This window comes from Stegostoma tigrinum, chromosome 6 (genome assembly GCF_030684315.1).
Source record: "Stegostoma tigrinum isolate sSteTig4 chromosome 6, sSteTig4.hap1, whole genome shotgun sequence".
NCBI classification, from domain to species: domain Eukaryota; kingdom Metazoa; phylum Chordata; class Chondrichthyes; order Orectolobiformes; family Stegostomatidae; genus Stegostoma; species Stegostoma tigrinum.
Genome location: NC_081359.1, coordinates 17102662 through 17120055, shown reverse-complemented (window position 1 = coordinate 17120055; position 17394 = coordinate 17102662). Strand labels below are relative to the sequence as shown.

General features: G+C 38.3%; 1 protein-coding gene and 1 long non-coding RNA gene across 6 annotated transcripts in view; one reads left to right on the top strand and one right to left on the bottom strand.

Annotated features, from left to right (window-relative positions):
* The window catches only part of LOC125453289 (uncharacterized), a 125186-nt gene that overhangs the window by 42502 nt on the left and 65290 nt on the right, over positions 1-17394 (bottom strand). The window lies entirely within an intron of this gene.
* Positions 1-17394, top strand: part of clybl (citrate lyase beta like) — a 145186-nt gene that overhangs the window by 123976 nt on the left and 3816 nt on the right. For 4 of the 5 annotated variants that reach the window (XM_048532651.1, XM_048532650.1, XM_048532655.2 and 1 more), the window contains exons 4-7: positions 10085-10273; positions 13249-13350; positions 14302-14416; positions 15015-15182. In XM_048532651.1, coding sequence (XP_048388608.1) covers positions 10085-10273; positions 13249-13350; positions 14302-14416; positions 15015-15182 — 574 coding nt within the window. The remainder of the gene's footprint in view (positions 1-10084; positions 10274-13248; positions 13351-14301; positions 14417-15014; positions 15183-17394) is intronic. The other variant, XM_048532653.1, reaches the window with a different exon arrangement.

Below are 17394 nucleotides of genomic sequence, written 5' to 3'. Positions count from 1 at the left end.
AGATGCAAACATACGGTAGCAAAAGGTATGACTGTGAGCTTACTGGAAGAGTGTAGTATTACAAAAGGTTGCTTTTATATTGTTAAGTTTCTTACAGGTGACATTTTTGCAGTTGATTTTCAAAAACAGTCTTACATTTATACCCCACCTTCATAGGGCCCCTCAATACCAACATGCATTCTAACTAGTGAAGTACTTTTGAAGTGTCGTCACCACTATATTGAACAAAATGTCGCAGAACATCTGCACATTGAGAAAGCTCTACAAACAGCAATGATGCACCAGCAGATATTTTTAGAACATTTCCATGCATGTAATAAATGAAATGTTGCAGAACATCTGCTCAGTAAGAAAGCTCTATAAACAGCAACGTAGCACCTACCAGATATTTTTAGAACATTTTTATGCATGTTAGTGGTGCAATATTAGACTAGGACACTCAATGAGAACATCTCTGTTCTTCTTCAAGGTAGTCCCCATGTAGCTTTCAATAAAAGAAGAGAGTGCTATGGAAACTTCAATGGGAGAGGTGCAGAGCCATTGTGACTCTTCTTTAAACCCACGAGATCATGTTATGTCCACTTGAAAGGATGAATAGGGCCATGGTTTAACTTTTCACCTGGAAGATGGCAGCTCCCAAGTGGAGTTGGAGTGTAGATTTTGTGCTCAAGTCTTTGGAGTAGATGTTGATTCCACAATCTCTAACTCATTGAGTCACATTTGGTTCCATCAATCATTTCTGAAATTCCTGACGTTCAGTTATTGATCAACAGAGCCTTTCAGGTGCATGGCTATTGCCTCCCAGGTTTTTTTTTCAACTACCCTGTGATTTAGAAAAAGTGAGGTACAATGTGTAAAAGAAATAATCTCCCGACTGTACCTCCTCAGTAATGTGGGCATATCTGCCTCTGTTAAAGGTGCCTTTTTGTTCCCAAGACAGACAAATTGTAAGAGTCATAAGAGGATGATCTAGCATAGAAGGAGACAGTTCAGCCCACTGTGTCTGTGCCATGTCCATACCCTTCGCAAATCTGTGCTGAGCTAACTTGCTTTGATCAATTTATATAAGCCCAATCAGCACATCTGGATTATTGCCCTTCTCCTGTCTCACAAGAAATGAACAGACTTATTTCCTGCCCGTGAAGATACTGAGATGTCAGTATGGTTGCTGAGCACTGATTGTGTGACATCACTTCCCACTGACAGAATGTGAACCTGCTGTTCATTGTGTTCCTATGTTGTCTGTAGCTGAAAGCATTAAACAGCAAATATTGTAATTCTCAGTGCCCATGAATCTGGCAATACAAAACAATCGCGATCCTACAAAACAGTACTGAGTTCCTAAAGTGTTGCTCTATGTTTTGAAAGATACAATTATTAAAAATGCTTCATATTTGTAATCAATCTTGTCTGTTGCGCCCAAAATTGTTTTAGTAATTTGGACCTTAAACTCTGGAATTCCTTACCCCAGACCATTTGACCTCCACACGTCTCTCCTCCTTTAAGATACTCCTTACAATTTATATTTTTGGCTGCACAGGTAGACAGGATAGTGACGAAGGTGTTCAGTAAGCAAGTCTTTATTGGTCAGTGCATTGAGTATAGGAGTTGGGAGGTCATGTTGCAGCTGTACAGGACATTAGTTAGGCCACTTTTGGAATACTGTGTGCAGTTCTGGTCTCCTTGCTATAGGAAGGATGCTGTGAAAGTCAAAAGGGTTTAGAAAATATTTGCAAGGATATCGTCAGGGTTTGAGCTGTAGGGAGAGGCTGAATGGACTAGGACTATTTTCCCTGGACCGTCAGAGTCTGAGGTATAGCCTTGTAGAAGTTTATAAAATCATGAGGGGCATGGATTGATTGAATAGCCAAGGTCTTTTCCGTGGGGTTGGGAAATTCAAACCTGGAGAACATAATTTTAAGGTGAGAAGGGAAAGTTTTAAGAGGGTCCTACGGGAGAACTTTTTCTTGAAGAAAGAAACCTTGGCGAGCTGCTGCTGTTTATCTTGTAAATGGTACTGATTCTAACTTTGCATAGTTCTAAACCCCTTGGCCAGCTCCCACATTCTAACTTCCATCAACTTGGCCCCGTCTAAAACAGGATCATCCACTCAGCCCTTCCGTCTGAAGAAGGTCGCAAATCTGTCAGCTTTGGCTCTTTATGCTAGTATGTTAGACTCACCCGCCATTGAGGATGAAGAGGTTCATGGACCCTCCACTTCCTGTTGGACCATGCTGTATGACTTTGTGATCTGTGAGTTTGTTTGCATGGTGCTTGGTTTGGTCCTGTCTTGTACCTTCACCAGGTTGACACCTCATTTTTATGTTGAACTATAGAAAAGTGATGTCACAGTAGGAGACCATTCAGTCGATCCTGTCTGTAGCTGCTAAAACAAAAATAACCATTCATTCTATTTCAATCATCCAGCACCTAGTCCAGCTTTTGTGCTCCTGAGATGCTGCTTGGCCTGCTGTGTTCATCCAGCTCCACACTTTGTTATCCTACTCCATAACCTTGCTGGTTACTGTACTTCAGGTGCAAATCGATTCCTCTTAAACAACTTGAGAGCTTCTCTCTTCACCATAAAACCTGTCAGTGAATTCCAGAAACTCACTACTCTCCAGATGAAAATGTTTTTCCTCATGTCCCTTCTAATCTTAAGACCTTAAGCCCATAAGACATAGGAGTGGAAGTGAGGCCATTTGGCCCATTGAGTCCACTCCGCATTTAATCATGGCTGATGGGCATTTCAACTCCACTTACCTGCACTGTCCCCAAACATTAATTCCTTGCGAGATCAAGAATTTATCAATCTCTGCCTTGATGACATTTAACGTCCTGGCCTCCACTGCACTCTGTGGCAATGAATTCCACAGGCCCACCACTCTGGCTGAAGAAATGTCTCCTCATTTCCATTATAAATTGACCCCCTCTAATTCTGTGGTTGTGCCCACAGGTCCTAGTCTTCCTGCCTAACGGAAATAACTTCCCAGCGTCCACCCTTCCTAAGCCATCACCTTTTGTGTATGCTGCCAGTAATTGACCTCTCTGCGAGGGGAAACAGGTCTCATCTTTTTACTTTATCTGGACTCCTCATCATATTGAACACCTCAAGTAAGTTATCTCTCATCTTCCTCTATTCTTAGGAAAACAACCCTCTCCTAAACAACATTCCTATAGTTCACTTTTCAAGCATTGATAACATTCTTGTAAAAATCCTCTGTACTGTCTCAGTTATGTCCTTCCTATAATACAGTGACTAGAACTAGACACAAAATTCTAGCTGTGATCTGATCAGCATTTCATTGGAATGATTATCCACTTTACCAAAATGGTACCTGCAAATAAGCCCACAAAGTTGGCTGGCCGCAACGGGCTGCAGGAAGAGTCTGCGTGCCTGTGTGTTGCTGAAAGGCTTGGGGTGAAGGGACTGCGGAGTTTGCGCCTGAGGAAGTGGAGTGCACCCCTTCCAACAAAGTGTATCTAGAGTAGCCACTTCTCCTTCATCACAGAAGTTGCTGGAAAAGCACAGCAGGACTGGCAGCATCTGTGAAGAGGAATTGAAGTTAACATTTCTGGTCCAGTGACCCTTCCTCAGAACAGTGCTGAGCTTTTCCAACAACTTCTGATTTTGTTCTGTAAAATTAAGCTGACGAACAGTCAAAAATATCTATTTCTTCAAATCAAGCACATAATTTGGATCTACAGTTTAATTGTGGCTCCAATAGGACTGGAAGTCGTGGAACGTTTGCAAATCGCACTGCTGAACTCTCCATCTTTGACACTTCATACTGTAAATAATGTAGAACAGGTGTTTCTGCATAGCACTAAACGAATAAGGCACTTTAGGTGTCATTATTATTTTGTGACTATCCATTTGCTGCTAACAACAGTCCAATTTCTCAAGCTTTTCCAAACTGAACAGGTCTTTTGAGTCAGGCTTGGATGCATGTTTCCTTGCAGAAATGAAACCATAATGTCTTCCTGGAGACATTAAAGTGAGGACTTATCTACCCTCACAGGTGGGCATAAATATTCCACAGACACCATTTCAGAGTAGAGCAGAGGTTTCTCCCTGTGTCCTTCGCCAACAACTATTCCTCAATCAAACAAAAACAGATTATTGTATCCTTATCAGATTGATGTAAGTTAGTCCCATGTTTCCTTGATCGCAGTAGTGATGTCACTTAGAAAGGATACTTAATTGACTCTAAAGTACATTGGTATGTCTTGAGTTCATTGAAGCTGCTTTATAAGTGCAGGTCTATTTTCAAATTTGAAACATGCCAGAATGAAATTTTTCACAGCAGTGCAGTTTTAGTCTATGATAATAAAATGTGAGGCCGGATGAACACAGCAGGCCCAGCAGCATCTCAGGAGCACAAAAGCTGACGTTTCGGGCCTAGACCCTTCATCAGAGAGGGGGATGGGGGGAGGGAACTGGAATAAATAGGGGCGGGAACTGGAATAAATAGGGAGAGAGGGGGAGGCGGACCGAAGATGGAGAGAAAAGAAGATAGGTGGAGAGAGTGTAGGTGAGGAGGTAGGGAGGGAATAGGTCAGTCCAGGGAAGACGGACAGGTCACGGAGGTGGGATGAGGTTAGTAGGTAGATGGGGGTGCGGCTTGGGGTGGGAGGAAGGGATGGGTGAGAGGAAGAACAGGTTAGGGAGGCAGAGACAGGTTGGACTGGTTTTGGGATGCAGTGGGTGGGGGGGGAAGAGCTGGGCTGGTTGTGTGGTGCAGTGACCTGTCCGTCTTCCCTGGACTGACCTATCCCCTCCCTACCTCCCCACCTATACTCTCTCCACCTATCCTCTTTACTCTCCATCTTTGGTCCGCCTCCCCCTCTCTCCCTATTTATTCCAGTTCCCTCTCCCCATCCCCCTCTCTGATGAAGGGTCTAGACCCGAAACGTCAGCTTTTGTGCTCCTGAGATGCTGCTTGGCCTGCTGTGTTCATCCAGCCTCACATTTTATTATCTTGGAATTCTCCAGCATCTGCAGTTCCCATTATCTCTGATACAGTTTTAGTCTATGTTTTAATTAAAACATTGATAATGAAGGTAAAATATTGGTAATGAATAGTGGGACAGTGGCTTAGTGGTTAGCACTGCTGCCTAACCGACAGGGACCCAGGTTCAATTCCAGCTTCGGGCAACTGCCTATGCGGAGTTTCCACATTTCTTCCCTTATCTCCATGGGTTTCTTGCAGGTGCTCCTGCAGTCCAAAGATATGCAGATTAGGTCGATTGGCCATGCTAAATTACCCGTAGTGTTCAGGGATGTGTAAGTTTAGATGAATTAGCCATGGGAAATGCAGGATTATGGGGATAGGGTAGGAGAATGAGTGTGGGTGGAATGCTATTCGGAAAGTTGGCGTGGACCTCTTGGGCCAAACCCCTTTCCACACTAGGGATTCAATGAAAAAAATGGATTCTATAAAAAAAAGTCATTTCTTTATCTCAGTATTGTTCTGCTTATTGTTTATTCTGTTGTTTCGTTTGCCTGCCTGAAGTGAATCACCTTGCACTTGTCCAGATTTAATTCCACTTGCCACTTCTCTGACCAGTCTGACATGGGATCTTGTCAAATGCCTTGCTAAAATCCATGCAGACAACATCCACTGCATGACCCTCATCACTCCTCCTTGTAACGTCCTCAAAACGTTCAGCTAAATTAGTAAGCCATGACCTTCCCTTAACAAAGCCATGCTGACTATCCCTGATTTTTGCATGCCTTTCTAGGTATCAGTTTATCCAGCCTAAAAGAATTGATACCAATAAATTACCCACACTAAAATCAAATTGACCAGCCTCTCGTTAGTGTGCTTTCCTCATACCCTTTATAAATTTCGGTGCAACATTCGTAGATTTCCCATTCCTCTGGTACCATTCATATATTAAGTGGGGATTAGAAAATCCTCACTTAATTTCCTCTTTGACTTCCTTTTATAAGCCAGGCATATAATTCACCTGGCCCTGGTTATTTATCCACCTTCAAGCATGTCCATCCCTCCTGTACTTCCTCTTGCATTGTATTCATTGTATTGAAATACATATAAAGTATTAATGAGCAGACGTTTGCAAAGTTGACTGGGCTTGGTCTACTTCTGTCACGTCTGTATCCAATTTACCATCTGATAGGAAACATAGTATCTATAGCAATGCCAGCACACACTCAGGGAAGATCAGTCAAGATTTTTGTACCCATGTCTCTGGAGTGGGATTTGAACCCTCAAGCATAAACGTGATAATGACCAGATAATCTGTTCTGGTGTGGATGGTTGCTCAGCTTCACATAGTGCCACACTGAATTCGCTAGTTTTTTTACATGAAAGTTATTGTTTTGCTTTATGTTGAGGTTGAGTAACTGCCCCTTAACTGGGTAAATAAAATCCCTATCATACATGTAAATGGAAGATTAAAGTGTCAGACAACACTAGTCCAAGAACCCATGAGCATACTATTGTAATGCAATCACTACATTGTGGAATCATGCTGTGTGGTACTATCTTATTAATGGGCTTCCATTTGAAGAAATGAAACATGTTTCAATACTGTGACTTACTTAATATCCTTTATTCAAATTAATCATTTTGTTTAGTACCAGTGATGGTGACAATTCAGTCTTGATGGGGCATTGGGGATGGTTACATATTATTGTACTCTACTTTGAAAGTGAGCCCCAGGATTGCTCCCCACCCCTCCTCCCCACTCTCCCTGGTTGTCCCAGTCCTCCTTGAAGTTTCTGCATTCTGCCTGCCTTATCCTTTCTGACAGCAGAATAGATGCCGGACTAATCCCTGGAAGTTTGGAACTAATGAACTAACCGCTGAGTTGCCGCCACAGATTTTGGTCCCAAACTATACTGTACTTCACACACGATTTATTCTCCAGATGGTGCGACTGTGCAGCCCTGCCGTGAGGGACCACTATTTCCACTGGAGTGTGAAAGTGGACGGATGTTGTTTTCTTTGCAGTTTTGATCATTCAGGAGCTCAGAATGCACAAGGCTGATTGGTTAGTGGGTCTAATGGCTGCTGATTAATCTTTTTTGTTTCTCTCTGTTGTATGGCTGCACGCGAGTTCTCATCTTTCATCTTTACCGTCTTGTGTGTTTGGACCAGTGTAGCCTTACTTCCCCCATCAGCACAGGGCCTTATTCTGCTCCAGGTGTTTGTGGCTGCATGATCGCAGAAATCACAATGTCTCTTGGCTTTTCATCAGCGCACAGCTGTACGTGATACTCAGCACAATAACATATTTATTAGTTGCTGGTCCTCCTGTGCTGTTAGATGGTTGTGGGACAGAGCTAAAAATTGAAATTCACAGCAATGGTCTGTGTTTCTAATGTCAGAAACTAAAACAAGAGGTGATGATGGGAGATACATTAATGCTGGCACTGGGGATAGTTATATGTTACTTTGGCATTACTCTGAGAGCATTGCATTGTGGATATTTGACCTGTATATCAGGGACATGAGTCAAAACACTGTTTACTTACATGATCATGCAGTTTAAAATAATGCAGCACAGGAGGCCATTCAGTCCCTTATGCCTATGCCTATGCCGAGTCTGATTTAAATAAAGGTAGTGAAGACTTCAGACAAAGAAACCATTCTTGCATAGGCTGCAGAAGGTTGATAATGTGAGCAAATCTGTAGAGGTGTGGACAGTTATTTTAGGATGCAGAAATAATTTATGGAGAAAGTATTAAATCTTATGAAGTGCATTTCAGAGGTGCAGTTTTAAGCGTAGATATTGAGGAAAATATGAAGTATTTTAGTTTGAGATTTCTTTATTTAGAAGGAAAATTTGATTGGTTTGCCGTGGCTTCGATTTCTAACTGTCTCACATAAATTGTTTGCAGTAGAACACCAGATTGCATCTCTGTGGGAACAATATCATCTGCTTTGGGTGGCTCTGCCTAGCAATGATGGAAATGTCCATGTGGCTGAATATCAGGATCATTCCTCGCGAAGATGACCATTTGAGATTACCTAAAACATCCAACTAGGAACATTTTCAGCTGCTGCAGCAAGCAGTCAGACTGATGATTTAGCGTAGCTCGCGTTACTGTCAGGCCCCATTAAAAGCCATATGTTCTGATGGATATTTTGAATCAATTTTGACATGGTTACATCCATCTTATGCACAAAAGAATAGACATGGGAAGATTTTTCAGTGCAGAGTAGGAAACTTATTTAATACAGAGCCTCGAATGCCAAAATATTGTTGAGGCTAAGTGTGGGACCACTGCTTCCTTAGGAATAAATATATTCTCAGTAGATCAAACATTTAGAACAGTCATTCAGGATGCTCAGAGGCATCCTTCACTCTCACTGTGAAAGGTATCATTTGTTATGCATGTGTATTATATTCCACAAAGTAAATCACAATGAAAGACAGAGGCAGTTCTCTTAACACAGCATGTGAATTAGGAATAGAAGTAAACTATTTGGTTCCTTGAATCTGCTTCGCCATTCATAAAGATCTTGGTATTTGATTATGGCCTTAACTCAACATTTCTGTCTTACCCAAATGACCTTCGATTCTTTTGTTAGTCAAGTATCTATCTACTGCCATCTTAAAGAATATCCAATGACTTCCCTCCAACACTTTGTGAGGAAATGAATTTCTGCCATCTGAGAGAAAAACAAAATTCTATCATCTCTCTGATGAGTTGGTTTGATATGTGCATGATGCCTAAAAGGGTGAAGGGCACAGATTTGAATGGTAACTTGCAAAAGGGGCATGCAATAACTACTTGAAAAGGAAAGATTTACAGGAATATGAAGAAGAGTAGGAGAAGGTGGTGTAATTGGATAGATTTTTCAACAACCGTAACAGCCACGATGGACCAATTGACCGCCTCCTACTCAGCATGATTCTGTGATAACTGAATTTGCACTTATTCCTGCGTCCTTCTGAAAAAATTTCACAATTTCGACTAGTGAATGTGTTTGAAATTTGAAGGGTTGAATGTTTAACTATCTGAAAATCCTGAGGCGCAACTTAACTGTTTTACCTTCACCCTCAATGTGATTTATATTGGAACTGGAAGCATGACTTGATTGCTTGTTTGAAACTGGATTTTTAGATTTATCTGTGATAGGAATAATGAACAGCCGTCACTTTGACTGCACTGTATTTTTTTTTCCTTTTTTGTGAAGTCACATCTGGATTGGTCTGCAGGTTCCTATACACATTTGTTTATTTAACTTTTTCACTTACAGTACTTTGTGCATTATAGTAATGATCACCAGCTAGTTCCAGCTTCACCCTCCTACTGACTGGCATGTGTTAGCCCTTCATGAAAGTGTGATGATACCAGGCTCAAGGCTATTTGATTCAGGTTTCATTAACCTTGGGGTTTATTATTTTTTTCACTTGAACTGCAGAGAGAGCCATTACTTTATTCTGTGTCTGTGCTTACCCTAATTATCAGCAGCCTAGACCCCCGTAAATCAGTGGCTCTGCAGTGCTGTCTTAAGCTACTTTATGTGCCCATTTCTGATCTGATCTGACAACTGTAAGCTACTGTTTCCTCACACCATTTAACTCAGACCACATTTTGAAATCTTATTGCCATTTTCTTCCTCTGTGCTTTGGCATAGTTTTTGCATCTGCCTGATCCATATCGGCAATTTTACCCAAACCCTTGACAAAATGTTTGGCTGAATTTCTTCTGTCCTAATAAGCAGCCTGTTTATTGTGTTGTGCAATTCAAATACATGCTACTTCACAAAAAAAAGTCACCAGGGTCTTGTCAAGTAAATTAACTGAAACAGTTGTCAGATTTCTTATTGGTTCACAAACATCCAGGGCCAAAGATATCTGCGTCGTTGAAACTGATGTCATTAAATTTAATACAGCAAGCCTAAGACTGACAATTTTTATAGATTATTTTAATTTGCAGTGCACTTCATTTTACCACATATTGTTGCCAGATATCCATGCTGAAGTTATATGAAGAGAGAGATTGTTTATTAATGACTGCCATAGGTAGTGTAAATTGTTGAATGCTGTTCTTATTTTAAAATTGCAAGTTGCCACTGAGCATAGATTTTTCTTATGGTTAAAGGAAGAAGCTCGGCTCACAATCACAGAGATGCTCAGTCGACCCCACATAGGCCGCACAGATCTGTGTGTGCGAATCAACTCTGTCTCTAGTGGCCTGGCTGAGCTGGACATGGAAGTTATCTTACAATCTAAAGAACTTCCTCCAACCTTGATGCTGCCTAAAGTGGAAACTGTCGAAGAAATCAAATGGGTGAGTTAACCAAGATTTGGCAAAGCCTTATGCTTTGATCACATGCCAGATCATTTGGTCTAAAGGGAGAGGGTCAGCGTCAGGAAAGTTTGAACAACACACCCCTTGACAGTTCCAGCTTTGATTGAGAGTAACGCTTCAGCTTTGGGAATAGTAAAGAATGAGTATCAATCTGTATAAATAAAGGAGAGAGAGAGGGGTTAAATAAGAAAAGAGGAAAAGGAATATAAGGGGCTGTGCTTGGGGCAAACCAGAGAAATGAACAGGAAGCTTTTAACCACTGTTTTTAATTACTACAGATATTATTTCCTGAATAGTTCTGTATTTCTTCCTTTTTAATTGCTAGCAGGTGTGTTTTTGCTTCATGGCTGGTTTTTTTTTAAGCCCATAAAGTCCTGAAATAAAAACAGGAGACACATCAAATTACTTAAGTCAACTTTGAAATAGCCCTCATTACGTTAACATGCTTTCAATAAATAAGGATGATTATAAAATATAGGAACAGTTAATCTTAAATGGGATCGAAGCAGACCCATTTATAAAAGTTTATAAAAGCGTCTTTAACTCTGATTTTTATGACTGACAAGTGAAACGCTTACTTGTTTTGAAGTGTTTACTGCAGTTGTTTTCACAATGAAATATAAATAACTTCACCCACTAAAACCTGACTGAAGTGCAGTCTTTTGTCCAGTTTTTTTTAAATTTTGCAACTGGTACGAGACTTAAAAGATCTAAATATGAAGATTCAGCAGCAGTGAAAGTGGTTTATCTGCGTTTGTAACATGGATGACAGTGGCTGTTATTAAATAGGCCTTCCTTACTCTTCCTACCCCCACCACCGCGCCACAGTGCCATCAGTTGCTGTCCTGCATTCCACCCCCCTGCCCCACTTATGTGCTGTTAAGGTTGCAACATTGAGTGAGTACATAACTCTGTTTGACCATCCTTCATTTAATTTTCAGTTTCACGTGGGGATTCCTGCTTTGAACACGCCCATTTTCATTCTCCCACATTGCAAGCATAATCAAATCTCTTTATTGTTCATTTTGCCTGCTTGGGGAAAAAAATTATATCAAGAATAAACGAGGAGGCTGATTTGTAACTAAAAGATGGACTTACTTGTTGTCTATTGTGTGAGAATCTCTTGCTCCCCTTTGTCCTAGCTTTGGGCACTTGTTTGACTGGCATGGCTTATTGGACTATAACAAGCGTAACTCTGACTCTTTTGTTGTGAAACAATTCCACCGCAAATCCTGAACAGTGTGCATTCTTGCCAACATAGTATTGGGTGTGCTTTGGAATTGAAAGAATTGCTGAGGCTTGCTACTTCTCCTCCCTAATTTCTCTTTCTTTTACTTCAGTGCAGTGAACGCTGGACCAAGCCGGAAACTTTTAATCGTCTCTTTCAGAGAGAAAATGAAATTAACTCAAACATGTTTACCAGAGCTTCTTTTTGTATTTTAGTATTCACTGTAGATGAATTATGATTTCAGTCTGCAATTTGCTCAAACAAAAGAACCTTTTGGGGAGTGGGGAGTGTAGTAATAGTGGAACAAAATGAAGTAATAGTGCTTTTTATTTTTAAAAAAATTCCAAAACTATTTGCATCCGTGATATGTAATTAAAAGAGTAATTAAGACTTTGTGTTGTCAAAAGTGAAATTCAGGTATTGTAATATAAGTTGGCTGTTTATAAAAGACATTTCTGTCACTGCACTTTCCTACGGGCCAGAATATTATGTTAAGCCTGTAGCATTAGTTTTTTATGTTGCCATAGCAGCCCTGCTCCTGCAGGGTTGTGACCTGTGATGATTACAGTACAAAGCTTATAGGGTCCCGAAACCCCCTTTGAAGATGAAAAGGCTTTGATGGTTTATATTTATGCAAATCTCTTAGATATGATTTACCCAACTGAGATTGAATGGGGAGATGATTAAAATTCCCCTTTCTTTTCACTTGAAATCCTTCAGCAAACGAATATTCTGTACATTTTCAGATGTCATATTTTGTCTTCACTCCTTTACCTGACATACTTTCATCAGCCACAGAACTATGGTGATTGCAACTTAAATGTAGTGCATTTTGTACCCTAATCCTGCCTCTGAAAGCAAAAAAAGGAATAGTGTGCAAGAGCTATTGTATCTTTCCAGATGATAGATTTTGAAAATTTGGGATACCCCACTGACAACCCAGTACAGGCTGTGAATTGGCGACAATTTTTCCAATCCTCAATGTTCAAAGGGAAAAACCTGCTTTCTTAATGACACCCAAACTAAAACCCGAAGTATTAGGGAAATCATATCGTATAAAAGCTGAAGAGCGAGCTTGTCAGTCTGAGAGGCTGATTCTTCATTCGTGAATTACACCAACAGCATAACAAAATAGCAAAAGGATTTGTCCCTTGTAATCGCTGCCTTTCAGAATTCTGAATTATTAGACTATGTTTCATATTATGTGTATTTAATAACATAGTTCTGCTTAATTCAAATCTGCTTGAGAAATTAAATGAACCCACTGTGAGAGCTGGAGTTGCCTCAGTGTAAAAAAATGCATAAAAACAGCAATGTACCCAAAGGTTTTCATTCCTATAAGTATTGCTAGAATCCTGTATATTAAAGTGCATTTGTCTTGTACATATACTGAATTAGGATACCACCATATCAATAAATTAGATGAAAATATTGAATCACTCATAAGTAGTAGATCAACATGGACCCATATGATAATGATGTGAGACTTATAAAATCCAATTGTAAATTTTGTTTCAAAGCATCATTAAGCTATTTAATATCTTGAAGAAATGTTTGAAATATAGCTCCGTTTTCAGTGTACTTTAATTATGCCGTGGGAATGAAATTGTACTAAAAGAAAATATAAAATGAATTAGCAGAAATTAAAGCATTGAAATACAGATCAATTCGTTTTCACTTGTTATTACTTCTTTTTTAAACTGGAAAAATACTTTTCTGTTTCTAGTTTGCAGACAGATTTGCAAAATACTCAAAGGGTCGGACATTCAAGGAACCAATGAATTTAATAACTTTTGTCGAGACTGCAGTCGGATTGCTGAATTTCAAGGTATCAAAAATATGTCTGAACTAAATAATTTGTTTTCACAGTCAGTATTTTTGCATGTTTAAGTTTTCTATTATTATAGTTCTATAAATTAAAACTTAAGACATTACAGTAAGTAGAGTTAACTACTTTCTATGAACTACTTTCATATAAACTCACTCCAGGCAACACAAATTCAAATAAATATTTAATCTTATTTATGAAAGGTCATTCAGAGAACATTTTAGCGCGTGTAAATCATGCAAGTGTTACTAATTTTAAAAATATCCAGGTAGCATTTAAGCCTAGATATACTGTTTCATAAATTATTTTATTGGCAAGCAACTTGTTTTATTTTAAAACCATTAAAAATAAAAATGTGTGAAATAAACTAGATACTTAATAAAGAACAGAAACCCGTAAGATTGTACAGAGACTTCTGATACTTCCAAATACTTAAATCGTAAAGGTAGCAGATGATTCTAAATATAAGTCCAAAAACACGTACTAAATTATTGAACCTTTTGTTCATGCAAGCTGTTTGTAAGTTAACACAAAGGTTGTTGTGTTCCATGATCACAAATGTGCAACTCCCTAAATTAATGTGTAACTAAATTTGTCTAAAAGTATGCCAACTAAAATACCACAAGAAACATAAGTGGATAACTCCACAGTTTTAAATTATGGAGGTTTATACTTTATTTGTATCTTACTTTTCATGATGAATTTGACAGAGGAAAAGCTAATGCAAAACGTATTTTCTAAAGTGAATGACATTTCTTTATCCTAGCAAGCTGAAGATCTTGCAAATTGCAATTTTACATACTTAACAAATCAAGGCAAAAAAGTTGTTAACAGCCCTTCATCTAGGATGAATGATTATTACATGTGCTAAAGCCTGTGATCTTGTAGCGTGATGAAACTCAATTTTTAAGTTACCAGGTGAATAGAATATTCTGTTGACATTGGAAATAGGAAATGTGGTTTTTCTTGAAGGCTGGATGTGAAGAAGCACAGCATCTTGGTAGCCGTGCGGGCTTCCAACTCGATGGAGTGGTATTTGGGTCAGATGATTTCTGTGCCAGCATAGGTGAGAGAAAAGTCTTTTACCTTAATGTTTCTATTGTTACCTCCAACACATTCATTCTTTGCATGTCATTTTATGTTTAAAAATCTTCCATATATTTGCATTTTAAAGAAAATAAGTTATTAACTTTTATTTTTGCATCATTGAAATCAAGCTTCAATCCATTGTTCTTCTGCGTCTTCATTTTCTAAAATAATATAGTTAATATCCAACTTCAAAAAATACTCCTACAATATTTTACTGTTCCCAATTCCAGTTTCCAAGGGAATATTTTGTGTTAGATTTTGTTCAGTATTTAAATTAATAATTCAATTAACTGATACTAGCAGTTGTCAAAAAAGTGAAAAACAAAGCAATTATTAGCAATCACAAGCAATATTTTCTTTGAACCTTTCTCAAGAAAATTAACTATATTTTCAAAGTTTTTACTGTGATTCATTTTACATATGATTATCTTACAGTATTAAATGGTTCTGTAATAGCTAGTAAGAAAGAACTCTGTCTGGCTAACAGGATGCAACATTTTTTAAAAAGAATTGTGAAATAATTTTCTTGTGGAAATAGATCAGTTGCTGTAACTACTTTTGTTCCACTATTCCAGGTGCCACCAGAACTAAAGATGCTCAGGAACTTGTTTACGCAAGGCAGAAGGTTGTTGTGACGGCAAAAGCATTTGGTCTCCAAGCCATAGATCTTGTCTATATTGACTACAAAGATGATGACGGCCTTTGCAGGCAATCAAGAGAGGGTGCTTTGATGGGCTTCACTGGTATGATTTATAGTTAATCATGCTCCTTTTCTGAAAAAGATCCTTTTGTGGCAATGGATAAAAAAAGTGCATCTGCATAGTTCTGTAGACATGACTTTTTACAAATATTTTTTGATAAGCAAGGCTGGATGACATGTAATATTCATGTAATATTTTAATGATTTAACAGGAAATTATTATTTAACAAGGAATATATGCTAATGGATATTTCAAGAAGTACTTAAATTATTACAGGTTATATCAATTTTATTATTCAAAAAAGTCTATTAAAATTAAGAAAAATAAATTAATCATTTTTGAAAATTCCACTGTCCAGCTTAGTTGCACAAGTGAAATTACAAATCAAATTATGTAATTTCAGCTTTCCTTATTATTTTGGAATGTATTTTTCAAAAATATATTTTAACCAACCGAGAAAAAAAAATTAACAAAGCACTATTTTGTTTATTGGTACGTTAAAATGTTAAACGGGTTCTGAGAGTCAAGGTTGGAGACCCAGGCAAAAACAATGAACAACAAAGTATGAAGTAAACCTGAAAACACCAACAAAATGCAAAAAAAATCAGAAAGAAGAAAATAGCTGTGAATCTCATTTGGAAACCCAGTTGCTAACCTTTCACTTCTAGGTGCAGATCAGAGAATCCTAGAACATTAGAGCACAGAATGAAGAACTTCAGCCCACCAAAACTGCTTGAGTAAAACCTGCTGTGTATTTATTTTCTGTGTTTTTGTTTTGCTGTTTTCCTCTTCCTATTTAATTAAGATGTGAACTCTCCCTGAGAAATGCATGTGTATATTGTATAACAATATATGCCAATCGCTTAAAGTTTGAAATTCATTTAGTTTCTTACTGTACAGAAATTTGGGACGGGGAAAGCTTAGTCCTCCACGTAAAAGGCAAGTCATAAATATGAAATGACCACATGTGTTTTAGCATTTTTGTCCTGGTCACAAACTAAAAATAAATCTTAAAGGCATTCTTTCATCATGATTTTGACAGACAGTGATCGAAAACAGCACACATCGAATGAAGTTGTAGGATGACGTACTTTCTCAGATGCCAATAATTGTGCATTAGCAATGTTTATTTATTTTCACGCTCTTTGCCCATTTTGATACCTAGATTTTTTTTATCGATCAGAAATATCACCTCATTGCCTTCAAATGTGAACACCTTCTTTATGAGAAGAATAACATTTTTGTGAATACGGTTTGCTATTTTATTATTTTTCACTTTTGGAAATTTGGAAGCTTATATAATTAAATCCAGAGAAATTAGTTTGTAACTGGTTTCCAACAATGTTACCACATTTGCGATTGCAACTGATTGCTGTAATGCTGTGTTAAATTAGCAAAATGATTTTTGACTATCACTATGAATTTGAGAGTTTTAAAAAGTGCCACTTATTTAAAACAATTGAACCAATACTTTAATCCAGTTATTCTAGATTTCCTTAAAAAACACTTGTATGTTCCTCAGATATCTATAATTTCACCTTTATAATAGTACTCATTTTGATGGAAATACACAAATGGCTGCTGCAGAGAATATTTTTGAGAGTTTGTAGAAACTGAAAAGTATTTGCTATTCATGGCTTATCATTTGGATTGACTATTCAGATGGACAGGTTGTAACCAGATACTTGAAATGTTTTAGAGCCAGGTACTCACCTATCATGTTGCAGTGAATCAGTTTTGTATGATATCAGTTTGCAGATGCCCATTGAAACATGATTCTCTGTTTCAGTCAGTAGAGTCTAGAATATGAACTAACCAAACCTAGTTTAAGTAACAACTTAGTAATTTTGCTCACTATTTAGTTGAGGCTGTCCTGTCAAAGTATTTTCATTAGAATGAAAATACAAAGTATTTAGATTAGATTAGATTCCCTACAGTGTAGAAACAGGCCCTTCAGCCCAACAAGTCCACTCCATCCCTTGAAGCATCCCACCCAGACCCATCCCCCTATAACTCTCACACCCCTGAACACTATGGGCGATTTAGCAAGGCTGATCCACCTTGCCTGCACATCTTTGGACAGTGGGAGGAAACTGGAGCATCCGGAGGAAACCCATTGATTGGATTAGTGAAGAATTAACAACATAAACAAACTTAAAGGTATTTTAGAAGTTTACATATGATGGTAAAGTAATTATTTCGTTGAAAAGAAGATTGTATATTGTGTGATTAATGAGTTCAGTATCCAGTGATT